This window comes from Choristoneura fumiferana, chromosome 20 (genome assembly GCF_025370935.1).
Source record: "Choristoneura fumiferana chromosome 20, NRCan_CFum_1, whole genome shotgun sequence".
NCBI lineage: Eukaryota > Metazoa > Arthropoda > Insecta > Lepidoptera > Tortricidae > Choristoneura > Choristoneura fumiferana.
In genome coordinates, this window is record NC_133491.1 from 15,832,542 (window position 1) to 15,846,812 (window position 14,271).

The 14,271-nt window shown below is 38.4% G+C and overlaps 3 protein-coding genes across 4 annotated transcripts; all 3 read left to right on the plus strand.

Moving 5' to 3' along the window:
• The first annotated feature begins 1,179 nt into the window (after positions 1-1,179).
• LOC141439191 (uncharacterized) lies at positions 1,180-3,344 on the plus strand. Of its 2 annotated transcripts, none has more exons than XM_074103368.1 (2): positions 1,180-1,256; positions 2,284-3,344. In XM_074103368.1, the coding sequence occupies exons 1-2, from the start codon at positions 1,202-1,204 to the stop codon at positions 3,030-3,032; spliced, it is 804 nt and encodes a 267-aa protein (XP_073959469.1). In that variant the 5' UTR covers positions 1,180-1,201; the 3' UTR covers positions 3,033-3,344. The 2 variants fall into 2 exon arrangements, with proteins under 2 accessions (XP_073959469.1, XP_073959468.1); XM_074103367.1 differs by having other exon boundaries at positions 1,209-1,310.
• A 959-nt stretch (positions 3,345-4,303) lies between these two features.
• LOC141439192 (uncharacterized) lies at positions 4,304-7,753 on the plus strand. Its single transcript, XM_074103369.1, has 2 exons — positions 4,304-4,383; positions 6,159-7,753. The coding sequence occupies exons 1-2, from the start codon at positions 4,356-4,358 to the stop codon at positions 7,112-7,114; spliced, it is 984 nt and encodes a 327-aa protein (XP_073959470.1). The 5' UTR covers positions 4,304-4,355; the 3' UTR covers positions 7,115-7,753.
• Positions 7,754-9,340: 1,587 nt separating this feature from the next.
• On the plus strand, positions 9,341-13,988 carry LOC141439379 (uncharacterized). Its single transcript, XM_074103661.1, has 3 exons — positions 9,341-9,672; positions 10,601-10,779; positions 13,621-13,988. Exons 1-3 carry the CDS (start codon positions 9,597-9,599, stop codon positions 13,750-13,752), a joined length of 387 nt encoding a protein of 128 aa, XP_073959762.1. The 5' UTR covers positions 9,341-9,596; the 3' UTR covers positions 13,753-13,988.
• The last annotated feature ends 283 nt before the right edge of the window (positions 13,989-14,271 follow it).

Here is a 14,271-nt window from a genome sequence, read left to right on the forward strand (position 1 = left end):
GTCCAACAGTGGACGTCCTACATCTACGTCACATTTGTCTGACGTGCCGTGACGTCACGCGTCAGATCATTACATCTGGCCGTATTGCCTAACGTTTCTGACGCCCGCGATCGTTTTTCGCATACAAAATCTGTCATTTGATTGCGATTGCGAGCGTGAGAAATGTAGACAATACGGCCTCTATTTTATACGGTTAATTTGGTATGGAAAGAGACACAGCTCGAGTCGTCACAACACATTTCATCAGATTTATATGTATGAACGCAACTATATTAAATAATACGAATTCGATATTGTTCTGATGCGTAACGTCACGTCACGTCAGGTAAATGGGATTACGAGTAGGCTCTCTGTCGTTTCACAATGAGGGTTTACACAGAGGCGAAATATCGCTAGATGGCGTTAGTGTCGTGAAGTCCGTTTGACGTTTGCTTGCGATTGGCTCATTTAGTTATTTAACCAATCACGAGCAAACGTCAAACGTCAAACGGACTTCACGACACTAACGCCATCTAGCGATATTTTGCCTACCGTCATTGTTTTTTCCCAAATGTTTCACTTGGCAACTGTTTCATTTCCCAACTCAAGATTTTCTCAGAACCCTATTTTTTCGGAACTTTCATAAAACAAACCTAACCTAACCTTGTGTTCTATAAAAGAATAAGCTCGTTTGTGGTGCGCTTGCCGCGGCTGCTGATGGGGACCATCGTGAGTGCTGCCTTCTGGGCGAAAGACGTCGGGTTTTGGAAGTTGATAATCTCCACGCGTTCCTGAGGAGTTTGGCCTTGACAGACGGACAGACAGACAGTCAGTGAGAGGGACAACAAAGTGATCCTATAAGGGTTCTTTTTTTCTTATGATATACGGAATCCTAAAAAACAAAGTAACCAAGTTGCTACATAGCTTGATGGTGCTAAACGTAATAAATTAAGTGAAAATAATTAAATAATTTGATCAATCAGTAAGAGGGCCTACTCCGAAATTTGAAAAGCGAAGATCGTATCGTACCGTCCCTCTCACTCTCGTATTAAATAGCTTAAGTATCAAAGGGACGGAACGACACGAACTTCAATTTTCGAATTTCGGAGTAGCCCAGCAGCTGCGCAGTACCCATTTCATGGCAATAAGAACTTTGCATTTATGTAACATAAAATTTTAATTATTCGATTACTGCTATAATGAGTTTCGTTTACACGAAGACATGTATTTCTGTTGTCATTTTAGGAACATGTATTCTATTTTCGTGTTAATTTGCGGTAAGCTTTTAATGCACAACTCAAATTTCGGCAGTTTTATACTGGTTTGGATAGGTTAATTTAATTTAATTTTAATTAATTAATTCAATTTTAATTCACAACTTTATTTTTAACACAGTAGGTTCGCTATTTGAAGGGATCGCTAATGCGGATCGGTATTATTTCCAAATATCCCTGTCCATGATATAATCATTAACTTTATAATACGCCTTAGATATTAATGTCTTCTTGTCAATAGACAATAGATCTGAATTTTGTATCCGTTTCATTTGTAATATTTTTTGGAATTTTATTATAAAAACGTATGCGATTTAGTACAAAGATACCGCTATCCCGAGCCATTGAGCGAGGTAAGCTTAGCGCCAGCTCTGGGTCAGGCCATAACTAGCCTCCTGGGCAAATATTTCAGCTTAGGTACTTTTTGTGTCTGTTGACACAGTCATAGTTTATTTGTTTTCGTCAAATATCAATTTATATTCGTCGATTTATCGTAAAGAAAAGTGTCTGTCTATATTATTGTATTGTCACTGACCCTTCGCAAAACAAATGAAACAGCCATTTTCCACGAAAACATCCACTTTAGACTCAGAAAGGTTTATTACCAAGACACGTCCTAACTGAATAAAAAAAATACAATATTATTTAGAGATGTACCGTAAACTGCTTCAACTTTGCCCTCTGGCCCCAACATTGCCCGAGTTGATTTAGAGTCGATAACTTAGCACTCTTATAGGTTTTAAACTTTTATCTACACGGGAATTATTATTACGGGGGGATAAAAGTTTTAAAACCTAAAGGGTGCTAAGTTATCGACTCTAAATCGAATCAGGCAATGTTGGGGCCAGAGGGCAAAGTTGGCTACGCAATACTCGCACTCGGCCAGATTTTTAACGTTGGCTTGAAACTTTGTTGTTTGTTTGATACTCAAGCACAAGACGACAGATAGGTACTTTGTGTTAACTTAGCAGAGCCCTAAATATAGGCTCTTAGCACGTCTTTATGACAGTAAAAGACTGTTCCTTTTCAGGTCTATCATCGTCATCACGTGGAGTTAAACTCAACGTCCATGGTGAAATGAGCATAGGAAGCAACGCAGCCGGTCTCCTGGGCAAGATGCTTCAGGTTTATGACGGGGATAATCATCAGAATCAGCAAAGCAAGGATGGCATAAGAAATAATCCATCTGAAATGGCTGAGGATAAAAGCAAAGAAGGGGAAAAAGGAAAACGCAGTCACCGTTATCCTTGGTACACGTGGTACCAGTGGTACGACGAGTACAAAAAACATAAACACGGCAGTGGCCATAAACACCACAAAAAGCATCACCATCATCATTACGATTTGGACTATTACTACAGCAGTTACGAAGACGATTACAAGAAACATATAATCATTCCATCAGATAACGGATACAAAAAACATATAGTAATACCGAAGGACAGGGATGAGGGAAAGAAAAAACATATAGTTATACCGAAGAATGGCGATGATAGTAACGAAGAGCATGGAATCTTCTCAGGTTTAGGGAGCATGATATGGGGTAAACAGAATAAACGAATACAAAAGCCGTATGGCAGTCAAGAGGACGAGCAACACAATGGTTCAAGAGATGGTAAGAGATGGAAACCCCCGCAGTATGGCAGTGGGGAGAACACAAAAGGGTACGATCAGGGATATGGCGGCATGGAGGACACACCAAGTGCACACGGGTTTCTACGACAACTATGGAACATGTATAAGACGTTTAGAGAAAAGGAATCTAATTTATTTATTTAAACAATGAATTTTTACATAAAAGGAAAGGATTGATTTGATTTGAATTAACGATTTACCGGGTAACAGCCGAACGAACTGGCCAATCAAATTAGTTAAAAATCAAGTTATACTCGCAACGAGACAAATGCGATATTTCAACTGATGTGATTGTTCAATTTTGCACGTCTCTGACTTATTTACTTCTATGGAAGCGCATGCTAACAGCAAAAAGTTTGGATTTAGTAAAATATAACAAATTATACCAACCCCATAGTATTACACAAAAGAAAAACCTGTTAATGTTTAAAATTATTAAACCATGTGGTAAAAATATGTTTTGTGTGTCAGTGTTTATTTCTGTAACTCTTTCTCCCTAAAACGGCACATTTTCATGAATTTTGATACGTAGGTAGACAGCTAGACGTCTAAAACAAAATATAGGCTACTTTTTATCCCTACATTCAAGATATTTGCAAATATTATAAAGCAATAGTGGCTCAGTTGTGCGAGTAGAATCAATTGTTGCATTAGTTGCATACCTACAGCGCTATGGTCAGTTTTGACAATGAAATCATACTGAAATTCATTATCAGAAGTGTCCACCGTTGGTACCGACCATTGGTCACGATGCAGCACACGTCAGGTAAATGGGAATATGGGTATGTTTTTGTTTGGTGCTGTAACCCCTTCGTGTGCCCAAGAGCTGCTGTCCCTTCCTAAACAACTACAAGTTGTGGAACATTCTCAATAATGCAGGAAGGTTTTGACACTTGATGATGTGTTGATGATCTCCGCGCGTTCTTGAGGGCAATGACCTTGACAGACGGACAGATAAACAGTCAGCCAGAGGGGTAACAAAGTGATATTTTAAGGGTTACTTTTTTTCTTTTGAGGTACGGAACCCTTAAAAAACAAAATAACTACCGTAAACTGCTTCAACTTTGCCCTCTGGCCCCAACATTGCCCGAGTTAATTTTGAGTCGTAAAGTTAGCACTCTTATAGGTTTTATACTTTTATCTACACGGGAATTATTATTACGGGGGGATAAAAAATTAAAACCTTAAGGGTGCTAAGTTATCGACTCTAAACCGAATCAGGCAATGTTGGGGCCAGAGGGCAAAGTTGAAGCAGTTTAAGGTAAGCTGCTAATTAGCTGGATGCTGCTAAACGTTATAAATTAAGTAAAAATAATTGAATAATTTGATCAATCAGTTCAATAATTTCATGGCAATAAGAACTTTGCGTTCATGGAACATAAAATTTTAATTACTTAACTAGGTGATTACTGCAACAATGAGTTTCGTTTACACGAAGACAAGTATTTCTGTTGTCAATTTGGTAACATGTATTCTATTTTCATGTTAATTTGCGGTAAGCTTTTAATGCATTAACTTAAAATAACCCAACCCCCTTTCAAGGCAAACATATCGTCGATATGTCACAGGCATCGACTCCAAAACCGCTATTCTAAAACCTTAGCGAGATAAGCGCCAGGGGGGCTACTACGAAATTCGAAAATCGAAGTTCGTATGGTACCGTCCCTATCACTCTCGTATTAAATAATATAAGCGTCAGAGGGACGGCAAGATACGAAGTTCGAATTTTGAACTTCGTAGTAGGTACAGGGTTTACCGAGGCCAGAACTAACCTCCTTTCAGCACCCTTTTTAGGGTTCCGGAGCCAAAATGGCAAAAACGGAACCCTTATAGTTTCGCCATGTCTGTCTGTCTGTCCGTCCGCGGCTTTACTCAGGGACTATCAATGCTAGAAAGCTGTAATTTTGCACGGATATATATGTAAACTATGCCGACAAAATGGTACAATAAAAAATAAAAAAAAATTTTTTTTAGGGTACCTCCCATAGACGTGAATTTTTTTTTTCTTATCCAACCCTATGTGTGGGGTATCATTGGATGGGGTACTTTATAAAATATTCCGTTTAAAATACGAAATCCTTTGAAAAATATTACTTAATTTTTTCGTAATGGTTACGGAACCCTATTTCGGGCGTGTCCGACACGCTCTTGGCCGGTTTTTTTGTGTTCCGTCGTCGACCACGCCGCGGTTATAACGTTTATTTGTATTCGTCAAAAATATCAAATTTTATTCTTCGGTTTATAAAGATATTCGTAAAGAAAACTTACTGCTTTTATCATCGCATTGTCAAAGACCCTCTTAGATTTTCCTTCGCAAAAAAAGTTATGTTCCACAAAAATATCCACTGTGGCCTCAAAAAGGGTTTTTTTAACAGCTGCCAACGTACTCACTGAAAAAAAAAACTCAAATATTACTATGTATGTATATGTATATTGTATAAAACACTTTATTGTACATAAAAGACAAAAATAATATAAAAAACAACAAAACAAAAAGATTATAAAAGCGAACTTTTCCCTAAAAGGGATCTTTTCAAGCTAACCTGGCATGAAACAGAAAACTTAAAAGATAGGCGAACAGTGTAATAGTTTACGTACAGAGAAGAAAGGAATATAATAAGATATTTATAAATAAATACACAAAATACTATTGACAACTATTGACTTACTTTATACGGAACAGAATATATAATAAACAATACATATAAATAACACTCTTACTTCCATTGTTTCTTCAATCAATCTCTTCGTTTCTTCAATTATTTGGAGATGTACGGAACCCTCGATACGCGAATCCGACTTGCTCTTAGCCGGTTTTTAACATTCGCTTGACACACTGCCATCTTTTGATACTTACTCATCCATCATCATCATCATCCACATTATGAAAGATAGTGTTGCCTCAGCACAAACCTAGAGATAGGTAAGACTTAGCACGTCCTCGTAAAACATTACCCTTGTTCCCCGTACAGAACTATCTTACACAACCAGCACTGGTAGAATTATTTTCTTTATTAATTAGGTCCTGACCTGATAGTTAAATACTCAAAGGTCCTGGCGCTGCGCCGCCCGCTGATGGTCACAATTAAATTGTATCTAACACTTCTCCTTGCTTGGCTCGTCGTAGTACCTAATTTTCCAGAACCTAAACTAATTGTAAAAGTGAGCAATTACATTATCGATTTTTCTTTGAAATAGGAATCTTCCAGTGCTGGTTATCTAATATGGTTACGTAAGGAGAACAAGGTAAAAGATTTTCTATTTTTTCAGCTATATCATCATCACATGGCATTAAACTCAACGTCCATGGTGAAATGAGCGTGGGAAGTAACGCCGCCGGTCTCCTGAGCAAGATGCTTCAGGTACACGACGGGGACAATCCTCAGAATCAACAAAGCAAGGATGGCATAAGAAATAAACCGTTCCAACAAATGCCTGACGGTGAGAGCAAAGAAGGAGAAAAAGGAAAACGCAGTGACTATCGTTTTCCTTGGTACTCGTGGTACACATGGTACGACGGATACAAAAAACATAAACACGGCAGTGGCCATAAACACCACAAAAAGCATCACCATTACGATTTGGAGTATTATTATAGCAGTTACGAGGACGATTACAAGAAACATGTAATCATTCCATCGTATAACGGACACAAAAAACATATAGTAATACCGAAGGACAGTGGTGAAGGAGCCAAAAAACATATAATAATACCGAAGGACAGCGGTGAAGGAGCCAAAAAACATATAATAATACCGAAGGACAGTGGTGAAGGAGCCAAAAAACATATAATAATACCGAAGGACAGTGGTGAAGGAGCCAAAAAACATATAATAATACCGAAGGACAGTGGTGAAGGAGCCAAAAAACATATAATAATACCGAAGGACAGTGGTGAAGCAAAGAAAAAACGTATAGTAATACCGAAGAATGGCGATGATAGTAACGAAGAACATGGAATCTTCCCAGGTTTAGGGAGCATGATATGGGGTAAACAGAATGAACGAATACAAAAGCCGTATGGCAGTCAAGAGGACGAGCAACACAATGGTTCAAGAGATGTTAAGAGATGGAAACCCCCGCAGTATGGCAGTGGGGAGAACAAAAAAGGGTACGATCAGGGATATGGCGGCATGGAGGACACGCCAAGTGCACACGGGTTTCTCCGACAACTATGGAACATGTATAAGACGTTTAGAGAAAAGGAAAGGATTGATTTGTTTTGAATTAACAATTAACCGTGTAATGTGATTGGTCAATTTTGTACGTCTATCGGCTTCTATGAAAGAGCACGCTAACAGCAAAAAAGTTGGACCTAGTAAAACTATGTACCTATAACTAATTATACCAACCTAATAATATTACATTCTATAATATAGAATGATTGATATTATCAATCAATTTCTGGTACCTACGTAATGAGGGCTATCGCGTATGAATTCGCCGCTAGAGGCGCTAGTGTAGCGTGAGGTCTCCGAAATGTCAAATCTCATAGTTTTTGGGTGAGCTACGCGGGTTTATTTATAATTAGAATAATTTTGTGAATATTTTGCAATATCTGAAATTAATTATGGCAAATATGCGTTCCGGGGCAATGAATGTCTGTGTTTTGAGACAGTTTTGTCTTTTGGAAACCTTTGTCCTCCCTTTTTCCCGAACAAAACGGGGACTATGCAACACTGTGGCATGCTCGATATTTTTATGGTGCGGTTTTAAAGTGTATTAAATATGATTTTAATCTAAACTTTGTTTTCACACCCGTAAAAACAGACTTTGATAGCCATACTTAAAAACCTCACGCAACAGTGCGCCATCTAGTGAGACAAAAAACGATAGCCCTCATTGTACCTATGGTATTGTAAAAATTAACAGAAAACAGGATAATAAACTTATCCCCTAAACGGATCTCTTCCGGTTAACCTTTGAACGATTGACAAGATATCAGAAACAAGAGTAAACACTACACCTACAGTGAAAAGATAAAAAACCGAAATTTTAAAAAGCATTAGCAAAATGCTTCTGTTAAACCATAAGGTGGTAAAAATATGTTCTGGCTGTTTCTTTGCCTGTTTATTTCTATTACTCCTTCACGTTGAAACGACAGGACACATTTGGATGAAATTTGATACGTAAACAGCTAGACGCCTATAACAGAACATATAGGCTACTTTTTATGCCTTTTTTAAATTATCTACATTCAAGTTATTTGAAAATGTTACAAAACAACAGTGACTCATTTACGCGAGTTTGCAACTAAATCGCTATGGTCCGTGACATAGTATATTATTTAAACAATGAATTTTTACATAAAAATAAAAATAAAAACACATAAAATGATCTAAAACGGGCTTCCTCTTCTAAAGGCAGCGCAGCGCGGGGCATTGTGCCTAAGACGCTGGGGCGTGCCTCGTTGCACTGCGAGGCTCAGTCTTTGGGCGAAGAAAAAGCCTGCTCTTTGATCGCCAGATAAGCCGATTAGTTTGTCCGACACTTCTTTCATAAACTTTATCCTGTATAATTTAATAAAACTATTGCAATATCTTTTCCGCTATTGTTTGTGACAACTTTCTTCCCAGGCAAGAAAAATACAGTAGTTCTGGTTCTTGTGAAGGAACCCAGAACTACTGTATTCTAGCATAATATATATTACTATAACATAACACCGGAGATGTAAAATTATCCATAAAAAAGTTATCATACTTGTATGGCGTATTCTAGAAAAGGTACTTATTTAAAGTTTTAATCAAAATACACGCGTGACTTCATTTTACTGCTACGTCAGTAAATAAACCAATTAAAGGTTTTCGCACACTTACCGACTCGGTACAAATACATTTTTCCTCTTGTATCGTATATTAGGTAGGGTAAGGGTATATCTCATTTTTTTGTGCACACAGTCACTTCCACGGTGTCATTACCGTGGATGTAAGAACTCTTTGAAATATTTGAAAAAAAAAACTTTAATCTTACGATGAGTTCCCGTATCATAAATAATTTGTGAATCCATTATAAAGATTAGCACTTTCTCTAAATATTACGGACGCTCGATTTTAATGAAACTTTTCACTTTAAAGTTGAATATTTCGCAAACACATCACTAAATCGAAAAATCGTCTGAGCAAACCCGTAATGGTTTTAAAAGACCTATCCAACGATAGCCCACACTTTAGGGTTGGATGAGAAAAAAAAACACCCCCACTTTACGGCTATGGGAGGTACCATATTTTTTTAAATTTTTATTGTACCATTTGTTGGCATAATTTACATATATATTCGTGCAAAATTACAGCTTTCTAGCATTGATAGTCCCTGAGAAAAGCCGCGGACGGACAGACAGACAGACAGACATGGCGGAACTATAAGGGTTCCGTTTTTGCCATTTTGGCTCCGGAACCCTAAAAACGCAGTCGGGTAAAACGCAGTTATGTGTGTGATAACCTTAAAAATCTCGTCGTTGTATTGATGCATTTATGTACTACCAGTCGACTATAATATCGTAAGCACCTTGCTTCTTCCTTGCCACTTCCATATTTGACAGCCAAATAATTATTTACAGTTGTTTTTTATCAATTCATTTTAAAACTGGGAGGGAGACAAAAAACTACAAGACGATATTGGCGAGTTCGTTTATAAAGTAAAGATATAGGTAGCTTCGTAGCACAATTGGTATACAGACAGGAAACAGTGTGATATACATATACATATGTAATGATAAGCACTAAGGCTGACGTCAATATGTACTGCTTTCATGCAACACTATGTTTGTTGATGATATCGTGCTACGGTAAGTGATGTGTACTTACCTAGTTTTTTATAGTTTCTAGAGTTCCGTACTGAAATACGAGGTATGGATAAGTACCTCAAAAGAGACAATTTTTTTTTTGAATACAATAGGACATTAACTCTTTATTGTACACCAACACATAGTAAGCAGTATAGAAAACAGGTACAGAGGCGTCTTTACCTATAGTGCAGGGCACAGGTGCAGGTGTGCGTTGCACACGTGCAGGGGCGGCGCTGACATTTGGCGGGCTAAATACGCCACTGCACAGGTCTTCTTCTTTGTCGTGTCGCTCATGGCAGAGCGGTCGTGGTCACATTGAGGCGTGCGCGTCGGTGGTAGAGGCGGACACAGCTCTCCGTACGATCTCCCGCCATACCCTTCTGTTGGCAGACTGTCTGGTCAGACAGTCAGATACGCCGTTTCCTACAGCGGCCTTCACTTGATCAGTCCAGCGCATAGGTGGCACTGCACAGGTACAGATCTTTAAAAAATAGTGAATAATATTTTTCCATCGTATTTTGTCGGTAAGATCGTAATTTATCTTGCTTTCTCAATTTACCTTCAGTAAACTTGAGTAAGCTAGTTGAGATAGCACTTTTCCGACAAAAACGATAGCAAAACATTACTAACTACATCTGTATAGGTAAGTATAGAGATTTTACAAGGTAACCAATAAGCGGAATTATCGCTTCAACCATAATAAACTGTTGAAGAGTTCCCTTCTGCACAGAATACCAGAATTTTGCTAGGTTCAGGGTAGGTTAAGATAATTATACTTTTAGATTGACCATGCCAAATTCAGCTCAATCGGATACCAACAATTAAGTAATCGAAAAATGGTTTGCTAATTTTGAAACCACAAACATAGGTAAGGAACATAACGTTGCAAGCTAATAAATGCTTTTAAAAATACCCTTTCTGCTTTCAGCGCAAGAAGAAGTCGTGAACCAGAATCAGGCTAACGCTAGCCCAAACCCTCGTGTCAATATAGACATGAGTCAGGTCCTGAGTTCTCTGGTATCCAAGCTTTACTCCAACCTGCCCTCGGTGAACGCTCCTGAGGAATCCCAAGTGCAGGAGAGGAGTCCCAGGAATAGCTTGCTGCAGGTTAATTTGCCCGCGACACTGTCCTTGTAGAATTCATTTATCGCTATCCGGCGGGAACTGCGCAATTTTCCGGGATAACACTATCATATGTCCTTCCCGGGGACTCAAACTATCTGTACCACCATGAGTTTACAGTGACCGTACTTACCTATTTGTAGAGGCGCTGTACAATTCTCCATACAAATAATTTACGCCGTCGCTATAGAGTACGGTCACTGTAAACTCATGGTAGTGGCGTATGCCGGATTTCGTCTAAATCGGTTCAGCGGTTTAGACGCTATAAGGTAACAAACAAACAGACTTACAAACTTACGCATTTATAATATTAGTCGGACTAGATTTTACCCGCGGCTTCATAAGCGTAAACTAAGTATTAGAATGACAGTGGAATTTAATACCGGGATTTTTCCAGATTCAGGTGGAAATTCTCAAAAACTACTACATCGTGGTTTTCATTGACGTTGCATTAAAAATAACTGTGCCAAATTTCAGGACTAATTCCAGTGGTTGAGGATTCGAAATTTTATCCGATCCCGTGCCCGTGGGACCATAAATATGCCTGTGTTATTCCAGACGTCCAGCTCTACATTCCAAATAATATTCAGATCCATTTAGCCGTTTTAGCGTTAAGGACTAATAAACATACACACTCACCTAAGTCACAAACTTTCGCATTTATAATATGTACTAGCTTTTGCCCGCGGCTCCACCCGCGTGGTATTCGGTTATCGCGCGCTGTTCCCTCGGGAACTGTGCATTTTTCCGGGATAAAAAGTAGCCTATGTCACTCTCGGGCCCATAAACTATCTCTATGCCAAAAATCACGTCGATCCGTCGCTCCGTTACAGCGTGAAAGACAGAACACACAAACACACTTTCGCATTTATAATGTTAATATGGATATGTATGTAAACTCTTTATTGTACAAAAGAAAAGAAACAAAACACAATTGACAAACTTTGAGATACTTGTACAAAGGCGGACGTATCCCTTTAACGGATCTCTACCAGTCAACCTTTGAGTAGATGAGAGGAGTAACCAGTTAGGGTCCGACAAAGAGTGAGTTTAAGAGTCAAAAATAGTGGAAGCGTCTATACAGTCTTAATAGTAGTTTAATATTACTAGGACTAGGAAGCAATGATTGCATTTGAATGTAATATCGCACACAGATAATTTATAACCTAGATCAAAGGTCACAGACTAGTTACTTGACGGGTCCAGTTTTTTGAATAAAATGATTATCGCGGTCCGGTCGTCCGTTGTCGAATTGACGGCAACTAAGACAATTAAAGCGCGGGATACATTTTATTAAACACGTATTCACTAATACAATACATACAAGTTACCGTTTAGGTACTTAAGGTCCGCGCAAAATAGGTCGGCGGGCCGGATTGGACCGAGGTCTGCCATTTGGTGACCCCTGAACTAGATTAACCCATTCACTGCCACCGACGCACATTTGCGTTTTCGGAACTTCGCCCAGTGCCGCTGTCATAATTATTCATACATTTTGAACGCACATGTGCGTCGGTGGCAGCTGTGGAAGTCAGGTGGCAGTAAATGCGTTTACATACAGGATATATTTTATTACGGAAAATTTCGTACGTCCCACGTGAGAGCGACAAACCAATTCTTTGAAGCCGAAGTCAGCTGCTGCTAGTTCTTAATAATCTTCTCTTCTACCTATCTTTCTTCTATATCCTCGTGTGACCCAGTGTGCAATACAATGTACACAACAAGTTCAAGGGAATTAGGAATCTATGACAATGTAACAAAGTATAGATATTTTGACTTTGACTTTGACTTTGAAAGTAAAAATTCTATTGTTTTTCTATTGTTTTGCACCATGGCAGTTTGACGGCAGTTTGACTTTATTCTCGAAGCAATTAGATTTCAATTGCTCTGTCATTTTTTTTTCAAAATATTTATAATATGGTGGGCTTCAGGCGGTTAAATAAATGAAAATTAATCGAAATGTATGTAGATATACGCGCATAACTTCCGAACGACGGCGCCGAAGTAGATAATTATTTTTTTGTTGTGTTCGTTATTGTCAGAAAATAAAAAACCGGGCAAGTGCGAGTCGGACTCGCGCACCGAGGGTTCCGTACACATTTTTTTATTTTTATATTTGAGTTGATTGAATGAAAGGTAAATTGCGGTTTACGATCTATGACGTATTAAAAAAAAACTACTTACCAGATCTCGTTCAAACCAATTTTCGGTGGCAGTTTGCATGGTAATGTACATCATATATTTTTTTTTAGTTTTATTATTCTCTTATTTTAGAAGTTACAGGGGGGACACACATTTTACCACTTTGGAAGTGTCTCTCGCGCAAACTATTCAGTTTAGAAAAAAAATGATATTAGAAACCTCAATATAATTTTTGAATACCTATCCATAGGTAACCCACACGCATGGGTTTGATGAAAAAAAAATTGAGTTTCAGTTCTAAGTATGGGGAACCCCCAAAATTTATTGTTTTTTTTTTTTTTTGTGAAAATCTTAATGCCGTTCACAGAATACATCTACTTATCAAGTTTCAACAGTATAGTTCTTATAGTTTCGGAAAAAAGTGGCTGTGACATACGGACGGACAGTCAGACATGACGAATCCATAAGGGTTCCGTTTTTTGCCATTTGGCTACGGAACCCTAAAAAGACTGGAACGGGGGCGAAGCTGCGGGCAACAGTTAGTTATATAGCCTTGACATCTTTTACAGAAGATCATCACGACACTTGCAAAGGCCGATTTGGAATAGGATCCCGGCCACACACGCGACAAGGGTTTTCACCCCCAGATGGACCAAATCTCCTGCTTAATAATTAATGTTGCAGGAAATGAAGGCAGGCAGACATGGGAGCGGGCCATTCCACATTTACGGCCGCCACATAGAACGTGTTGCCGGCCACAAGCTCAGTGGCGCCGGCCGAAATAAGGATCATCGCAACATTATCGATGTTTTGTAACATATTGTTTTCGGAGGAGTTGACCAGGCGCAGATTTAATACAGATAAGCGTCGCTAAAGAACTTTATCGCTTTTAAAAACAACTTCTTGAGTCAATAAGGATAAATTTGACATTTGCTATGAGCGCCATCTCTCGCCGAGTAGCCGAAGCTAGAAAGGTCGACATTTCGAAAGATTAAAAATAATGAATGATAATTTTACAATATTTAAAATTAAAATTGTAGTTTCTAATCAGCTTTCAAGACTTTTTTTAAAGAATGCCTTGTATGTAATCAAGTTAAATTAAAGAAAGGTTAGTTTACTAATATTTAGTCCAGCAGAAAAATGTTTGTTACTGGAACTTCTAATTATGGCAGCTGTCAGCATACCACGGAATTAATTCTAGTATAAATAATACGCCATTGTTGACGATTATCAGTGTGCCGCCGTTGCTTACCGCAAATGCGAAGCTAGAGAAGCCGAAACAAGAATTCATTTACAAATTGTAGTTTCTAATCAGCTTTCAAGACTTTTTTTAAA